General features: G+C 47.8%; 1 protein-coding gene across 6 annotated transcripts in view; it reads left to right on the top strand.

Moving 5' to 3' along the window:
- LOC137353139 (uncharacterized) overlaps nucleotides 1–18,727 on the top strand; it is a 136,837-nt gene extending 118,110 nt beyond the window's left edge. For all 6 annotated transcript variants that reach the window (XM_068019176.1, XM_068019177.1, XM_068019180.1 and 3 more), the window contains 4 exons: nucleotides 4,718–4,809; nucleotides 4,987–5,041; nucleotides 10,962–11,126; nucleotides 12,281–18,727. In XM_068019176.1, the coding sequence (XP_067875277.1) occupies nucleotides 4,718–4,809; nucleotides 4,987–5,041; nucleotides 10,962–11,126; nucleotides 12,281–13,092 (1,124 nt within the window). In that variant the 3' untranslated portion in view covers nucleotides 13,093–18,727. The remainder of the gene's footprint in view (nucleotides 1–4,717; nucleotides 4,810–4,986; nucleotides 5,042–10,961; nucleotides 11,127–12,280) is intronic.

Below are 18,727 nucleotides of genomic sequence, written 5' to 3'. Positions count from 1 at the left end.
CGCTGTCTGTGTCTCTCTCGCGCTGTCTGTGTCTCTCTCGCGCTGTCTGTGTCTCTCTCGCGCTGTCTGTGTCTCTCTCGCGCTGTCTGTGTCTCTCTCGCGCTGTCTGTGTCTCTCTCGCGCTGTCTGTGTCTCTCTCGCGCTGTCTGTGTCTCTCTCGCGCTGTCTGTGTCTCTCTCGCGCTGTCTGTGTCTCTCTCGCGCTGTCTGTGTCTCTCTCGCGCTGTCTGTGTCTCTCTCGCGCTGTCTGTGTCTCTCTCGCGCTGTCTGTGTCTCTCTCGCGCTGTCTGTGTCTCTCTCGCGCTGTCTGTGTCTCTCTCGCGCTGTCTGTGTCTCTCTCGCGCTGTCTGTGTCTCTCTCGCGCTGTCTGTGTCTCTCTCGCGCTGTCTGTGTCTCTCTCGCGCTGTCTGTGTCTCTCTCGCGCTGTCTGTGTCTCTCTCGCGCTGTCTGTGTCTCTCTCGCGCTGTCTGTGTCTCTCTCGCGCTGTCTGTGTCTCTCTCGCGCTGTCTGTGTCTCTCTCGCGCTGTCTGTGTCTCTCTCGCGCTGTCTGTGTCTCTCTCGCGCTGTCTGTGTCTCTCTCGCGCTGTCTGTGTCTCTCTCGCGCTGTCTGTGTCTCTCTCGCGCTGTCTGTGTCTCTCTCGCGCTGTCTGTGTCTCTCTCGCGCTGTCTGTGTCTCTCTCGCGCTGTCTGTGTCTCTCTCGCGCTGTCTGTGTCTCTCTCGCGCTGTCTGTGTCTCTCTCGCGCTGTCTGTGTCTCTCTCGCGCTGTCTGTGTCTCTCTCGCGCTGTCTGTGTCTCTCTCGCGCTGTCTGTGTCTCTCTCGCGCTGTCTGTGTCTCTCTCGCGCTGTCTGTGTCTCTCTCGCGCTGTCTGTGTCTCTCTCGCGCTGTCTGTGTCTCTCTCGCGCTGTCTGTGTCTCTCTCGCGCTGTCTGTGTCTCTCTCGCGCTGTCTGTGTCTCTCTCGCGCTGTCTGTGTCTCTCTCGCGCTGTCTGTGTCTCTCTCGCGCTGTCTGTGTCTCTCTCGCGCTGTCTGTGTCTCTCTCGCGCTGTCTGTGTCTCTCTCGCGCTGTCTGTGTCTCTCTCGCGCTGTCTGTGTCTCTCTCGCGCTGTCTGTGTCTCTCTCGCGCTGTCTGTGTCTCTCTCGCGCTGTCTGTGTCTCTCTCGCGCTGTCTGTGTCTCTCTCGCGCTGTCTGTGTCTCTCTCGCGCTGTCTGTGTCTCTCTCGCGCTGTCTGTGTCTCTCTCGCGCTGTCTGTGTCTCTCTCGCGCTGTCTGTGTCTCTCTCGCGCTGTCTGTGTCTCTCTCGCGCTGTCTGTGTCTCTCTCGCGCTGTCTGTGTCTCTCTCGCGCTGTCTGTGTCTCTCTCGCGCTGTCTGTGTCTCTCTCGCGCTGTCTGTGTCTCTCTCGCGCTGTCTGTGTCTCTCTCGCGCTGTCTGTGTCTCTCTCGCGCTGTCTGTGTCTCTCTCGCGCTGTCTGTGTCTCTCTCGCGCTGTCTGTGTCTCTCTCGCGCTGTCTGTGTCTCTCTCGCGCTGTCTGTGTCTCTCTCGCGCTGTCTGTGTCTCTCTCGCGCTGTCTGTGTCTCTCTCGCGCTGTCTGTGTCTCTCTCGCGCTGTCTGTGTCTCTCTCGCGCTGTCTGTGTCTCTCTCGCGCTGTCTGTGTCTCTCTCGCGCTGTCTGTGTCTCTCTCGCGCTGTCTGTGTCTCTCTCGCGCTGTCTGTGTCTCTCTCGCGCTGTCTGTGTCTCTCTCGCGCTGTCTGTGTCTCTCTCGCGCTGTCTGTGTCTCTCTCGCGCTGTCTGTGTCTCTCTCGCGCTGTCTGTGTCTCTCTCGCGCTGTCTGTGTCTCTCTCGCGCTGTCTGTGTCTCTCTCGCGCTGTCTGTGTCTCTCTCGCGCTGTCTGTGTCTCTCTCGCGCTGTCTGTGTCTCTCTCGCGCTGTCTGTGTCTCTCTCGCGCTGTCTGTGTCTCTCTCGCGCTGTCTGTGTCTCTCTCGCGCTGTCTGTGTCTCTCTCGCGCTGTCTGTGTCTCTCTCGCGCTGTCTGTGTCTCTCTCGCGCTGTCTGTGTCTCTCTCGCGCTGTCTGTGTCTCTCTCGCGCTGTCTGTGTCTCTCTCGCGCTGTCTGTGTCTCTCTCGCGCTGTCTGTGTCTCTCTCGCGCTGTCTGTGTCTCTCTCGCGCTGTCTGTGTCTCTCTCGCGCTGTCTGTGTCTCTCTCGCGCTGTCTGTGTCTCTCTCGCGCTGTCTGTGTCTCTCTCGCGCTGTCTGTGTCTCTCTCGCGCTGTCTGTGTCTCTCTCGCGCTGTCTGTGTCTCTCTCGCGCTGTCTGTGTCTCTCTCGCGCTGTCTGTGTCTCTCTCGCGCTGTCTGTGTCTCTCTCGCGCTGTCTGTGTCTCTCTCGCGCTGTCTGTGTCTCTCTCGCGCTGTCTGTGTCTCTCTCGCGCTGTCTGTGTCTCTCTCGCGCTGTCTGTGTCTCTCTCGCGCTGTCTGTGTCTCTCTCGCGCTGTCTGTGTCTCTCTCGCGCTGTCTGTGTCTCTCTCGCGCTGTCTGTGTCTCTCTCGCGCTGTCTGTGTCTCTCTCGCGCTGTCTGTGTCTCTCTCGCGCTGTCTGTGTCTCTCTCGCGCTGTCTGTGTCTCTCTCGCGCTGTCTGTGTCTCTCTCGCGCTGTCTGTGTCTCTCTCGCGCTGTCTGTGTCTCTCTCGCGCTGTCTGTGTCTCTCTCGCGCTGTCTGTGTCTCTCTCGCGCTGTCTGTGTCTCTCTCGCGCTGTCTGTGTCTCTCTCGCGCTGTCTGTGTCGCTCCCGCGCTGTCTGTGTCGCTCCCGCGCTGTCTGTGTCTCTCCCGCGCTGTCTGTGTCTCTCCCGCGCTGTCTGTGTCTCTCCCGCGCTGTCTGTGTCTCTCCCGCGCTGTCTGTGTCGCTCCCGCGCTGTCTGTGTCGCTCCCGCGCGCTCTCTCGCTCCCGCGCGCTCTCTCGCTCCCGCGCGCTCTCTCGCTCCCGCGCGCTCTCTCGCTCCCGCGCGCGCTCTCGCTCCCGCGCGCTCTCTCGCTCCCGCGCGCTCGCTCTCTCGCTCCCGCGCGCTCGCTCTCTCGCTCCCGCGCGCGCGCTCTCTCTCTCTCCCGCGCGCGCTCTCTCTCTCTCTCGCTCCCGCGCGCAGCGCTCTCTCTCTCTCTCTCTCGCTCCCGCGCGCGCGCTCTCTCTGTCGCTCCCGCGCGCGCGCGCGCTCTCTCTCTCTCGCTCCCGCGCGCGCGCGCGCTCTCTCTCTCTCTCTCTCTCTCTCTCGCTCCCGCGCACGCGCGCGCTCTCTCTCTCTCTCTCCCGCGCGCGCGCGCTCTCTCTCTCTCTCGCTCCCGCGCACGCGCGCTCTCTCTCTCTCTCTCGCTCCCGCGCGCGCGCTCTCTCTCGCTCCCGCGCGCGCGCTCTCTCTCGCTCCCGCGCGCGCGCTCTCTCTCGCTCCCGCGCGCGCGCTCTCTCTCGCTCCCGCGCGCGCGCTCTCTCTCGCTCCCGCGCGCGCGCTCTCTCTCGCTCCCGCGCGCGCGCTCTCTCTCGCTCCCGCGCGCGCGCTCTCTCTCGCTCCCGCGCGCTCTCTCTCTCTCTCGCTCCCGCGCGCGCGCTCTCTCTCTCGCTCCCGCGCGCGCGCGCTCTCTCTCGCTCCCGCGCGCGCGCTCTCTCTCTCGCTCCCGCGCGCGCGCTCTCTCTCTCTCTCGCTCCCGCGCGCGCGCTCTCTCTCTCTCTCGCTCCCGCGCGCGCGCTCTCTCTCTCTCTCGCTCCCGCGCGCGCGCTCTCTCTCTCTCTCGCTCCCGCGCGCGCGCTCTCTCTCTCTCGCTCCCGCGCGCGCGCTCTCTCTCTCTCGCTCCCGCGCGCGCGCTCTCTCTCTCTCTCGCTCCCGCGCGCGCGCTCTCTCTCTCTCTCGCTCCCGCGCGCGCGCTCTCTCTCTCTCGCTCCCGCGCGCGCGCTCTCTCTCTCTCGCTCCCGCGCGCGCGCTCTCTCTCTCTCGCTCCCGCGCGCGCGCTCTCTCTCTCTCGCTCCCGCGCGCGCGCTCTCTCTCTCTCGCTCCCGCGCGCGCGCGCTCTCTCTCTCGCTCCCGCGCGCGCGCGCTCTCTCTCTCGCTCCCGCGCGCGCGCGCTCTCTCTCGCTCCCGCGCGCGCGCGCTCTCTTTCTCGCTCCCGCGCGCGCGCTCTCTCTCTCTCGCTCCCGCGCGCGCGCTCTCTCTCTCTCGCTCCCGCGCGCGCTCTCTCTCTCTCTCGCTCCCGCGCGCGCGCTCTCTCTCTCTCGCTCCCGCGCGCGCGCTCTCTCTCTCTCGCTCCCGCGCGCGCGCTCTCTCTCTCTCGCTCCCGCGCGCGCGCTCTCTCTCTCTCGCGCGCGCGCTCTCTTTCTCTCTTTCTCGCGCGCATGCTCTCTTTCTCGCGCGCGCTCTTTCGTTCTCTCTCGCGCGCGCGCGCTCTTTCGTTCTCTCTCCCGCGCGCGCGCTCTTTCGCTCGCTCCCCCGCGCGCGCTCTTTCGCTCGCTCCCCCGCGCGCGCTCTTTCGCTCGCTCCCCCGCGCGCGCTCTTTCGCTCGCTCCCCCGCGCGCGCTCTTTCGCTCGCTCCCCCGCGCGCGCTCTCTTTCGCTCGCTCCCGCGCGCGTGCGCGCTCTCAAAAGTCAAGCCAGGGGTCTATTTGCTTTTGATACTTAGGATTACAATGTCTGGTGCCAGCCCTCCGTGTTTGCAGATTAAATGTGAATTTTATGTATATTATACAGGAGAGAAGAAACTTAAAAATCAGAAAAGTGATGCTGCTGTTTGTGAGACGAATCGTGAGGATTATCATCATAATGTTCCTCCAGGCCAGTCTGTGAGTATGAAGGTTTTTCGAATTGATCCACAGATTCAAAAAAGTATCCAGCAAAGTATTTTTACCCTCAACCTGACCCCAGGCTGGTCTGCCATTTAACCAAACAGAGACAGATAGGGAAGTTTAAGTGTAAAAATGATGTATAAAATTTAAAATACTTGTGCTCTGTGTTTTCAGCTGTCATCTGCCATAAAGGGGAACAGTGAAGAATCCACACTGGTGCCAATAGCTGGTAAGATTTCGTTCAGGCTTGCTTCAGTGTCTTTTAATAAAACTGTGCTGTAATTTGGTCTGGCTGGTACTGATGATTGGGAACCAACTATGCACAGAGAGAATTAATGCCCTGAAATGAGAAAGAAGTGATTTTATTCCATCTGTAATGAGTTGCATCACTTCCCCTCGCCCCCCACCTCCCCTGCCCCACCCTACAGCAACCATGAAATCTCAGAAACATGCAAATATCCCCACCCCCGAGAAACATCTACCTGAAAAGTCTAGAGGTAGATTGCAGAACTTGTTTTTAAATTAATCTTCGCATCTCCTACATTGTCGGAGTAGAATAAGCCGGTGATGTCCTGGGACTGAGATGATTGACCTCCAACAACCACAACCATCTTCCTTTGTGCTAGGTATGACTCCAACCAGCGGAGAGTTTTTCCCCTGATTCCCATTGACTCCAGTTTTGCTTGGGCTCCTTGATGCCATGTTCGGTCAAATGCTGCCTTGATGTCAAGGGCAGGCGCACTCGCCTCACCTCCAGAGTTCAGCTCTTTTGACCATGTTTGAACCAAGGCTGAAATGAGGTCAGGGGCTGAGTGGCCCTGGAAGAACCCAAACAGAGCATCAGTGAACAGGTTACTTACGAACATGTGAATTAGGAGCAGGAGTAGGTAACTCGGCCCTTCGAGCCTGCTCCACCATTCAATAAGTTCATGGCTGAACTGATTACTCCACATTTCCACCTACCCCCGATAACCTTCCACCCCTTGCTTATCAAGAATCTATTTATCTCTGCCTTAAAAATAATTCAAAGACTTTGCTTCCACCGCCTTTTGAGGAAGTGAATTCCAAAGCCTCAAGACCCTCAGAGAAAAAAGTTGAGGTCTCAGCACAGGTCCCCGTGCCACACCACTCATTACATCTTGCCAACCAGAAAATAACCCATTTATCCCTACTGTTTCCTGTTAGCTAGCCAGTGCCAATATGTTACCCCCTACACCATGAGCTTTTATTTTCTGCAATAACCTTTGATGTGGCACCTTATCAAATGCCTTACATCCACTGGTTCCCCTTTAACAACAGCACATGTAACTCCCTCAAAGAACTCCCATAAATTGGTTAAACGTGATTTCCTTTTCACAAAACCATGTTGACTCTGCTTGATTACCTTGAATTTTTCTACATGTCCTGTTATAACGTCTTTAATAATAGCTTCTAACATTTTCCCTAAGACAGATGTTGAGCTAACCGGCCTGTAGTTTCCTGCTTTCTGTCTCCCTTTTTGAATAAAGAAGTTACACTCGCTATTTTCCAATCTAACGGAACCTTCCCCGAATCTAGGGAATTTTGGAGAATTAAAACTAATGCATCAACTATCTCACTAGCCACTTCTTTTAAGACCCTAGGATGAAGTCCATCAGGACCCAGGGACTTGTCAACCCGCAACTCCAACAATTTGTTTAGTACCACTTCCCTGGTTGTAATTTTCTTGAGTTCCTCCCTCCCTTCCATTTCCTGACTTACAGCTAATACTGGGATATTACTTATATCTTCAAAAGCGAAGACCGATGCAAAATATCTGTTCAATTCATCTGCCATTTCCTATTATCCATTATTAACTCCCGACTCACTTTCTATAGGACCAACTTTGTTAACTCTTTCTTTTTAAAATATCTATAGAAACTCTTACTATCTGCCTTTATATTTCTAGCTAGCTTTCTCTCGTACTCTAATGTTACCTTCCTTATCAATCTTTTAGTCATTCTTTGCTGTTTTTTATATTCTGTCCAATCTTCTGACCTGCCTCCCATCTTTGTGCAATTATAGGCTTTATCTTTAAGTTTGATACTATCTTTAACTGTTTTAGTTAACCACAGATGACATGTCCCACCCTTGGAATTTTTCTTTCTTGTTGAAATGTATCTATTCTGTGTATTCTGAAATATCCCCTTAAATGTCTGCCACTGCGTCTCTATTGACCTATCCCTTAACCTGATTTTCCAGTTCACTTTAGCTAGCTCTGCTTTCATGCCCTCATAATTGCCCTTATTTAAGTTTAAAATACTGGTCTTGGACCCACTCTTCTTTCCCACAGACTGAATATAAAATTCAATCATATTATGATCACTGCCAACTAGGGGCACCTTACCTATGAGATCATTAATTAATTCTATCTCGTTGCACAATACCAGGTCTAGTATGGCATGCTCTCTGGTTGGCTCCAGAGGGTATTGTTTCAAGAAATTATCCCAAAAACATTCTAAGAACTCCTCATCTAGGCTACCTCTGCCCATCTGATTTTTCCAGTCTATATGTAGGTTAAAATCCCCCATGATTATCGCTGTCACTTTCTGACAAGCTGCCATTATTTCTTCCTTTCTACTCAGTCCTACAGTATGGTTAATGTTAGGTGGCCTGTACAGCTCCCACAAGGGACTTCTTGCCTTTTATGATTTTGCATCTCTACCCATACTGCTTCTACATCCTGGTCTGAATTTAGGTCATCCTTCTCTATTGCACTAATACCATCATTAATTAACAGAGCTACCCCTCCACCTTTTCCTAGCTTCCTGTCCTTCCTGAATGCCATGTACCCTTCAATATTCAGGTCCCAATCTATGTCGTCCTGCAGCCATGTCTCTGTAATGGCTGTCAATCATACATGGACCACGACAACTGGATCCTCCCCCTGTAAGTTCCCCTCCAGCCCTGATCAGATATACCGAACTCTGGCACTGGGCAGGCAACACAGCCACCTGGACTCTTGCTCTTTGCTGCAAAGAACCATGTCAATCCCCCTAACTATACTGTCCCCTACTACCACTACATTCCTTTTTTTCTCCCTCCACTTGAATGGCTTCCTGTACCATGGTCAGGTTGCTCATCCACCCTGCAGCCCCCATTCTCATCCAAATAAGCTGAAAGAACCTCAAACCTGTTGGACAATCACAAAGGCTGAGGCTCCTGCATTACTGTCTTCTGGGTCCCCTTACTTGCCTCAGCTGCAACCACACTCTCCTGTCCCTGACCACTGACCAAATCAGAAGACCCTATCCTAAGGGGTGGACCGCCTCCTTGTACAAAATGTCCAGGTTACTATCCCCCTCCTTGATGTGACGCAGTGTCTGCAGCTCGGAATCCAGTTCAATGACTCTGAGCCGAAGCTCTTTGAGCCGCAAACACTTAACTGCAGATGTGTTTGCCCTGGATCACACTGGCATCCAGGAGCTCCCACATGCTACAGCTGTGACACATCACCTGTCCTGCCATCCTTAATGTGTTTTAATTAACTACTTAATTATTTTATTCAAATATTTATTTTATTTCCCTTTTTTAATATGTTATTAAGCTTACCACTAGTTCCTTTCCTATTTTAAACGTTAGGATTAGAATGGACCTTAATCACCTTACCAGATACTCACCAAACAGATAGTTTCTTCCCAAACCAATCACCTATCTGTTTGCCTGTGATGTTTGATTTAAATTAAATTAAAAGCTTACCTGTCTACTCACCCCGGCGGTTCTCGGTTTCCCTGCTCTCTCTGTTGATTGTGACGTCACTCTGATGTCACTTTTCGATTCTTTTTGTTCCTGCTCCACTTCTACCTTGCGCTCTCGCTCTCTCTCCGCTCTCCCACTCTGGGCTTTTGGCGCACTTTTTAAACCTCTGCTCCCGCCGAGCTCCTCTCTCTCTCTTGCTCTGTCTCTGTCTCCGACTCTGGGTATTGCTGAGCAAGTACTGCTTGATAGCACTATCGACGAACCCTTCCATCACTTTGCTGATGATCGAGAGTAGACTGATAGGGCGGTATTTGACCGGGTTGGGTTTGGCCTGCTCTTTGTATATAGGACAAACCTGGGCAATTTTCTACATTGCCGGGTAGATGCCAGTGTTGTAGCTGTACTGGAACGGTTTGGCTAGGACACCGCCAGTTTGCGAGCAGAAGTCTTCAGTACTATTGCCGGAATGTTGTCAGGGCCCATAGATTTTGCAGTGTCCAGCACCTTCAGGCGTTTCCTGATATCACGTGGAGTGAATAGGATTGGCTGAAGACTGGCATCTGTGATGATGGGGACCTCAGGAGGAGGCCAAGATGGATCATCCACTCGGCACTTCTGGCTGAAGACTATAGCAAATGCTTCAGCCTTTTCTTTTGCACTGATGTGCTGGGCCCCTCCATCGTTGAGGATGCGGATATTTGTCGAGCTTCCACCTCCTGATAGTTGTTTAATTGTCCACCAACATTCATGACTGTGGCAGGACTGCAGAGCTTCAATCTGATCTGCTGGTTGTGGGATCGCTTTTCCCTGTCTATCATACTGCGTCCTGTGTTTGGCATGCAAGTAGTCCTGTGTTGTAGCTTCAACAGGCTGACACCTCATTTTTAGGTATGCATTGTGCTGCTCCTGGCATGCCCAACTGAACTCTTCATTGATCCAGGGTTGATCCCCCAACTTGATGGTAATGGTAGAGTGGAGGATATGTCAGGCCATGAGGTTACTGATTGTGGTTGAATACAATTCTGCTGATGGCCCACAGTGCCTCGTGGATGGCCAGTTTGAGTTGCTAGATCTGTTCAGAATCCATCCCATTTAGCATGGTGGTAAGTGTCACACAACACGATGGTGGGTATCCTAAAAGAGAGGTCAGGTAGGTTTTTCCCTCTTGTTGGTTTCCTCACCATTTGCCACAGCCCCAGTCCAGCAGCTTTGTGTTTCAGGACTTGGCCAGCTTGGTCTGTAGTGGTTCTACCGAGCCAGTCTTGGTGATGGACATTGAAGTCCCCCACCCAGCGTGCATTCTTTGCCCTTGCTACGCTGTGCTTCTTCCATGTGGTGTTCAACATGGAGAAGCACTGATTCGTCAGCCAAGTGGGGGGCAGAAGGTGGTAATCATTGTCCATGTTTGACCTGATACCATGAGATTTCATGGGGTCTGGAGTCAACGTTGAGGACTCCCAGGGCAATTCCCTCCCGACTGTATACCACTGTGCCACCACTTCTGGTGGGACAGGACATACCTGGGGATGATGATGGTGGTGTCAGGGACATTGTAAGGTAAGATTCAGTGGGTATGACTGTCAGGCTGTTTGACTAGTCTGTGGGACAGCTCTCCCAACTTTGGCACAAGCCCCCAGATGTTAGTAAGGAGGACTTTGCAGGGTCGACTGGGCTGTGTTTGCCATTGTTTCCAGTGCCAGAGTCGTTGTCAGGTGGTCCGTCCGGTTTCATTCCTTTTCTTGGACTTTGTAGACAACTGAGTGGCTTGCTAGGCCACTTCAGAGTCAACCACATTGCTGTGGATCTGGAGTCACATGTCAGACCAGGTAAGGACAGCAGATTTCCTTCCCTAAAGGACATCAGTGAACCAGATGGGTTTTTACAACGATCAGTAGTTTCATGGAACCATTACAGAGACTAGCTCTCAATTCTATTTTTATTAATTAATTGGATTTATTAATTTGAATTTAAATTCCACCAGCTGCCATGGTGGGATTTGAACCCATGTCCCCAGGGCATTAGTCTGAGCCTCTGGATTACCAGTTCAATGGCATTACCACTACATCACCGTCTTATGTCACACCTTCTTAATGTTGTACTTGATGGTGTTGGTTGAGGGAGGAATGTTAGTCATGATTTCAGGATGGCTCCCTGCTCTTCAAGTAATGTCATGTCCTGTTCAAAAGACAATCCAGCAATGCACTCGAGTGTCGGAACTGAACCTTCTGACTTGGGAGGTGAGTGTTACCAAAAGAGCCAACCGAACATTCTACAAAAAGTACTTGTGTGCTGCCAAGTAAAGTGGAAAGAACAGTACATCCAGCCACAAAATCACACTCGATTTTTGATACATTACTTATTTTTTTAAATGCTAGTGTTTAAATTCAGACGTTTTGGAAACTTTTTAATTTTAATCTTTTTAATTGGCATAGGAACTCCTTTTCACCTTCTCCTGGAGAAAATTGCAGTGTCCCCCCATGGTGGTGAGTCTGGAGAACGGGACTGTATCTCCCAGACAGAGGTGCACGGCATAAAGGGACTAATGCCAGGGCATGCTGTCATACCACAGCAAGAGGAGGCACATTTAGCTTTTTCAGGTATAGTTGCTTCTAAAGAGTGTGCCGAGATAGTTTTATAATTATTTCTAAGTTAAGAACGTTGAGAATGTGCAACGCTGCCTAATCCTAAGGTAGAGTGAGACTGCTATCCATCTCCTCATCCAGGATTTTAGTGATGTTTGTCGAGGAATAAATATTGGCCAAGACTTCCCCTACTCCCATGGAATCTATTATGAGCGGGCAGATAAGGCCTCAGTTTAATATCTCATCCAAAAGGTGGCACCCCGATTGTTAAATCAGCCTTGATTTTTGTGTTCAAGTCTCTGGAGTGTAACTTGAACCCACAATCTTTGATTCTGTGTGAGAAGTCTACCAACTGAGCCACGGCTGAGACTTGACACACAAGACCCTCTCTCAGCATGTGAAGAAAGCTGAACTTGTGTGCTCTTACAGAAAAGTACAGTATTGCTTTAATAAGGGGATGGGGGTGTAAGGAAAGGAGACGAGTTTGTTGCAGCACAGGGAAAGATTTTACATACAGAAGACTACCAATGTATCCTTTGACATTTTTACGGCATTATTTTGTTTTGAAATTCTGGTCTTTAATGTGAAAAAAAAAGTTTGTTGATTTTGTCAATCACCACTGTAGGTTTTTATAAAATTCTCCAACTTTTAGGTATTATTGCAGCTTCAGCTTGTGGCTGTGAGGAACCTGACATTCTGGGTCAGATGGAGGCCATAGTTCCCACTAATAACCAACTGACTCTAAGCTGCAGCTCTGAGAGAATGGGCATTGGCATCCTTTGGGTTCCTGCGTGTTGATCCAGCGCAGACGTTGCTGAAGGCAGTAGTAGCTGAGCGCTGCCATGGAATCAACCCCTACTGAGTTTGTGAATCTGTGTCCTATCTGAAATGAAATACTGTAACACATTTGGATCTGGCCACTGGGCCTCGAATGTGACAGAGCACGGTGTGAATTTTGAGTTTTGTGTGTATTTACTTTATCTTTTTTGTTGGCATGTTCATAAAATGTAATTTCACTGGTTTTCATCTCCACTTTTCTTTTCATTTGCTCATAGGATGTGAGCATCGCTGGCAAAGCCAGTATTTATTGCCCTTGAGGTGTGCTGAACAATTGGTAAGTTGTGCTTTTTGAGTGTAGTAAAATTTCTTTCACTGTTTTTATTACATAGAGGGCTATTCACATACATCATCATCAACACAGCCAAGAGACGAAATGGTCAAGCAAATGCATTCAGAAAAATTAGAACAAGTACCTGATACAGTATCAACAGCCATTGATGTAGCATCAAGGAACCTTAAGACTATGCAGGATGGGGAACAGCATGTGAATGCAACGGGCCAGAATTTAAAATCTACAAAAGACCTACTACCATCAAATGGAGGCCTTAAAAAGCCAACACAGGATGCTTTGTACTGGTCAAAGTCAATAAGCAAGGACTATACTGCAGAATCTCCGGGAAAGGATCAAAAAGATTCAAGATCAGCAGTTAAAGGGAAACTGCAGGTTATCAGATCAACAAAAGGGCAAGACATTCTTCAAAAACTGGCTAAGAAGGTGCAAGAGGCTGGAATAAAACCATGGACGTGGAAATCAAAACGAGAAGATTCAGAAAATGCCCCACACAACTTGTTTGACAGTGAGAGCAAGTCGATGCAGTGCTTTCAAAAGGCTTCCACCTCTGTTTGTGAGAGCCCTATTGCCCAATATGTGTACACAGACACAACTGAGCTCCTTGTGAAGGGCAAAAGCTTGCATAGTCTTCTGCCGGACCAAACATTGACGCAGAACCCAGCATTGAACAGAGGGGGAGCAGGGCAAGTGGAGGCTGAGCTAGACATGGATTCAGCTTCCTCCGACAGCTCTACAACAGTACCATGTGCAGTCAGAGAGCCCAAAATATTTATATCTTCCGTGGACATTCATTCTGCCAATGAAGCAAATGCAAACGGAGGCTGCTTGCTGCTGGATTCCACACAGTAGAGTATGAAAGTTTCGAAGCAGAGGAGTTCTGACTAACACGTTATTGTCTTTTCTCTCCCTCTCTCTTTCTGCTGTTGATCTAGCCATGCCTTAATAGAAAGACTGGCTGAGCAACAGAAGGCCAGAAAATTTGGGCAGGTTTTTGAATAACTGAGCCCTAACTGGAGTTAGGGACAGCCGGAGGCAAGTTTCTAAAGCTAACTGCAGGGACTGTACCCCATGCTAATGTTGGATTTGGTCACTCAATGTTTACACATAACCTTTTTTAAGCAGTTCGAGGAAGTCTTGCTATGTTGCTTCCTCAGCTGAGCAAGGGCCAAGTTCTCCTCCTCCTCCTCCTCTCCCTGTTCTTTCCCCATCAAGGTTACTATCCTTCCAGCAGGAAGTGTGAAAACTGAAAGGATTAGCTCTATGAACGAATAGAAGTGCAAATTGTGCAGCTGTTAACTTTGCTGCAATTTTAGCATTCGCACAATGGGGGGGTGGGGGGGTCAGAAATTGAACCAGACTGAAATTGAAATGACGCAAGAAGAACACATCCCTGAAAGTTAGAATATCTGTCAGAATGTTAGTATTTATGGAGATATCAACAGTAATAAACTCACTGCTCTGTCCCATCCCATGTAGGTCAGTACTTGAGGTAATCTACTTAATTTGCAAAATTAAACCGTGAGTGTTTCGTTTTAATGTGAGGGGAAGGACCCATATTCTGCCTTATTAGGATATCAAAAAGTTACTGTAGTTTGTAGGGAATGAGTTCACTTCACATTAAAATCTGAATTTCTGAAGACTTGAGTACCTACTGCAGTAAACACTGGAATGCTTGCTGTGCACAACCTAGAGTGGCAGTGGATGAAACTTTAATGTTTAAAAAGTGCAAGGCTTTTTATAAAGTGGATTATATACTTGACAGTAGAGGTTGGAACTTCAGTCCCATTTTTAACATGGTCTTACGTGGAACAAATACATTTTGCACAAAAACGTGCAGGTGTTTGTTTTTCCTTGTATAACTTATTTTTTAAAATGTACAGCACTTAGCCATTGTCTCTGTCTTGTATTGTTAACTCCAGATTTTCAGTCTGTACTTACAAAGTTTTGAAATCTCACAATAATGTTAAACTGGCTGAGAGGAAGGAGTGAGTCTTATGGTAATTTTGGCCTCTTCTAAAGCAGCCACTTATGAGCAGTAATCAAAAGAACTAAAACGGTTAGGGGCTTCAGAGATGTAATTCTTCAGGCACTATACAGTGCGCCATTACAGTAACATCACTAGCACTAGCATAGATTGCTTGTATTACTCTCTGAACAGCCCTCCTTAGGGTAATGTAGGAACACTTTGTTCAATGTACTTGCACTTGATTGTGACTTGAGTCATTTTCCTGTAAAACTGAGTGCAAAGATTTGAAGCTAATTTTCTCTTGGTGTCAGTGCTGGGTGTGCTGGCTGACAGCTGGTGCAGGTCTTGTTTCCACACTACTGGTTGTCTGAAACTGACTGATCATGGAATAGACATCCAGATAGCGTAGCAAAGGTGTGTTTCAGCAATGGATTCTGGATAAATGAACTAAGTTGAACCCTATAGTCTGCCTCATCCATAATGATGTTGTGCCTGATGACTTTAGATGAAGTGCTCTGATTCTTTTTCCAGCCCCTCCTTCTGAAGTAACCAGCAGCTTGCTTATGGCAACTCCACTGGTGTGAACTGTAGGTATAAAAAATCCACTTCTTTCCACTGTGGTGTATTGGTCATGGTCCACACAGCTTGGGTATTTGGGGAAGCATTCTAATATCCTTACACAGCGTAGTTTAGTGTAGAGACTTGGACCTTGTGCGCAGCAAATGTACAAACCTGTTCTAATTGCTGTTTGGGCTGTTTCTGTGATGTCCCTCCTGTGCCCCTGTTTTTGGTAGTCCAGCACTTGTAACTCTCAATTCAGTCTGTTTTGTACTTTGTTTTTTATTTGTTGGTTTTCTTTTTGAAGTTTGTGGGTCTGCAGGTATGTAAAGGACTGCTCTTAACCCTGTTACCTCAGTGATAGGCAAATCCTAAATTTGAACGCCAAGGCTGCCTATAAATAACTTCATATATGCAAATGAATAGGAACCCGGATTTAACCTTTATATGTGTCCCTGAGGCCCCAGAAAGACCTGCTGGGACATGGCTGAGTTGTGTTGATCTGTTTCTGTAATTTGCAATGAGCTTTGTTCATTTATACTTATTACAAGTAATTGTGGGTGCTGGGATGGAAAGTTGGTTAAGATGATAAATTAGGATATCCCCTTGGAAAAACCCAGTTTGATTTTTCAATTTCACACTGACTCTTCTTGCTGTGTGGTGTACTTCACTGTATACTATATGTACATTTCTAGTACTGTATCTTTCACTGTATATTTTAGATTGCTGCATGTGGTGCACATTTTGTTATATAATGGATTTAAAGGGTTACTAATCTGTTCTACCTCCTCATAATTTGGCCTTGCACTGCCAAGAGCAAAGTTCCTAAGACACTTTTCTGTTCTAGTCCAGGTCTGGTCTTTTTTAAGTTCTGTGTGTGCATGACTTTTTCTTATTAGTGTTATTTGTTGTATTTCATGTTTTGTCTCGAATCCTTTTGAAATTGCCAGCCTGACTTAACAATGGTGGCATAAATGCATTGAGTTTGGAGATGTGACAAAGTGTGGAATATGTAAGACTTCAAAAAAGAATTCAGGGCTCCATGTATAGTTTCTAAGTTCTGTTCTATCTGATCTTCAGATAGGCAGGTTGCTGCAGAATTCAGCCATTCTGATGGGACCACTACAGTAGAGATGCTGCGTTTGAATAGGTTTGCATAACTAACCACAACACTACTTTCTTTTAAGTCTTGGTCTTCATGTTCGCTGTGGTTGAATGTGCATTGCACTAAGGATAGTGGTGTGTACGGTGTTTAGCAATAGCTTCAGTGTAGGGACTAGTAACGAGGATTTTTTTTAAAAACAATTAAGTTAGAAAGTTTCTCACCTTTTTAAAAAAAAAAATATCGATTTTTCTCAATGTCAACGAACCATTCACTGACCACCTTTTGCTGAGCGATCTGAGCCATAGTCAGTTGATGTAATAGCTTGTAATTCTCCTTTGACATTTTAAGTGGTGGAGAGACTCTTACATGTTTCATGGTGTATTGTGGGAAGGATGGAAACTGGTAGCTGGTTTGGAGAGGTGCTATAGGACTGCAGACATTTCTGCAGAACAATTTATATATAATAAATATTTCCTTTCTTCCCCAAAGTAAAAATACACAGTAACCTGTTTACAGTTCCCATCCTTACCAGAATGCATTGCATGAAGCAAGGAGTGGTTCTTTCCTGTTTTGGGTTGGAGGGGGCTGCATTTGTTACAATAAAAATGTAATGCCCTCCATATTGGAAATCTGAATTAAAAATGACTTTTGGAAATGTACATCAGGATCTGAACAGGTAAAAGGCAGGTTAATCTCTCAACTCTAATTGTTGCTGGTTGATTTAAATCCCGTTAATGAATCAATACTGACATTCAGGCCTCTATCCTGAAAAATTTAGATGCAAAAACAGTCTCTGTCATTGCTCTTTTAAAGGCCAGACAGAGCTTGAAATAATCCTTCCTGGTCACTACTGTTGGCCATCACTACAAGTTAAAACCTCCTTCATATTTTTAATGTGATGTTGTTTTGGAAAGATACTCTTAAGTACGCATCACCAAAGGCTGTCGCTACTGCTCCTTCCCTCCTGCATGTACCACGCCTCGTTTTCCCCATTGAGTCTATATCTGTTGGAAGAACAGGTCGTATAGGCTGAGGAGCAGTTACATGGACAATTCATGATTTGCTATTGGCTTCAACGTCCCTTTTGAGTTTGAACTGCTTCTGGTGAGGTTGTGGTTTAATATTGCTGTACTGTTCAGAAACAGATCCTCTCGCAGAACTATGACCCAGGTTGTCCTGGTTTCCATAATAGTGTTCTGCTATGCAGTGGCTTATTGTGATGGTATACTCGTGTTCTGGAGCTGGGGTAGGGATAGTTCCTGACATTGTGGGCAAGTAGTCTCTCTAGCAGAGAAAGTGTGTCAGTCCACATCCACCTCTATGCACCTACTTGACAACTCAAACAACCATTCCCGACATTGGAAAGCTTTCATAAACTGATTTATTTTCAATCCCCTTGTGCTCCCTTTTGGGTCTTTAGCATTTCTAGATTTCCAATTGTTTACTGTTGCTTTTGTATGGACAGGCAGCCCAAACCTTTCCTCCTTCCATTTCCCTTTGTTTGGATAAAGTGTTGAGCCATGTTGAGACTCATGGAATATGCAGATTGAAACCTGGCAGCTTGAGAAACATGAGTGCCAAGCTCATACAGCAAAGCAAAACGTAATTTTCTATGTACTGTGGCAGTCTAGCTCACTGTCATAAGTTATTTAAAGAAATGTTTTTAGTTTCTTATTTTTGGAGCCTGTCTTCACCATGTTGGACTTCACAGATTGCTTACTCTGTGTGCTGGCTGAGAAAGTAAATACATCTAGAATGAAAAATCTCTATCACCTGCACCAGTGATTATCCAGTGGGGGAATTTGATTTTTGAATATATTTTCAATTAGCTTCCTCGTGATCTGATGATTGTAGTTTGGATTCAGCCTACTTGCTTGGTCCTTAGAACATATCTAATACTGTGTTGGCATGGTAGTAGAATTCCAAATAGTTGTTTAATCCTGAGCAAATGACTTTCAGAATTGTCATCGAAGGACAGTAAAGAAATAATTGTTTTGGCTTGGCTGTGTTGCTAACACTAATCTGAGTCAGAAGGTCATGGACTTAATTCCCATTTCTAGACTTTGAGCCCATATTTCAGTCTAATCCTCCACTGCATTATGGAGCTGTCATTATGTGAGGTACCATTTGCCTTTTGAGGCAGGTGTCAGAAACTCATGTGACAATGGAGAGATCTCCATGCTGTCTTGGTCAACGTTCTTCCCTCAACCAGAAACGATTTAACTGGCTATTCATCTTATTGTTTGTGAGATCTTGTTTGGCCAAAATGGCTGCTTTTGTTTGCCTACATAACAATCACTGCATTTCAAAAAGTGTGAAGCGCTTTGAGACATTCAACAGATGTAATAAGGCGCTATATGAATGCAAGTTTTTTTATAATTGTAACATACAAGATATTTATCAGAGTAACTAAATTAGTGTAATGCGAGAATTCTGTGAAAAGAAGTGGATATAAGCTGGGCTGTGTGAAGGCTCCAGAGCATGACTGAATCATTTAATGAGGAAACGCGGAAATTGCTCCCTATTGTTACTTCATAAAAGCTGTAGAAAACACAACTTCCATTATTTTTAAAACTCATGGTGTGTTAAAGTGCTCGTCTGCTTAATGGTTTTTTTTTCATTGTCGTAGTTCATTGTGACTAAGGAATGAATATCTTGCTTTTTTAATAGCAAATATTGATTTGCTAATGAATTTATCTGAACCTGTTTGTAAAGTAAAACCAGTGTTATTTGTATTTTTAATATTTTTCAATGAAAGGTGCATCACCTAACAATTGGTGAGAATTATTTTTAGTACGAATACTCTGTAAATACAGCAAACTGTTGTAATTAAAGAGCATGTTTGCTACAAACTG

The sequence above is a fragment of the Heterodontus francisci genome, chromosome 40, assembly GCF_036365525.1.
Source record: "Heterodontus francisci isolate sHetFra1 chromosome 40, sHetFra1.hap1, whole genome shotgun sequence".
Lineage (NCBI taxonomy): Eukaryota > Metazoa > Chordata > Chondrichthyes > Heterodontiformes > Heterodontidae > Heterodontus > Heterodontus francisci.
The sequence above is the reverse complement of the archived record's forward strand: the minus strand, read 5'-3'. Positions and strand labels throughout refer to the sequence as shown.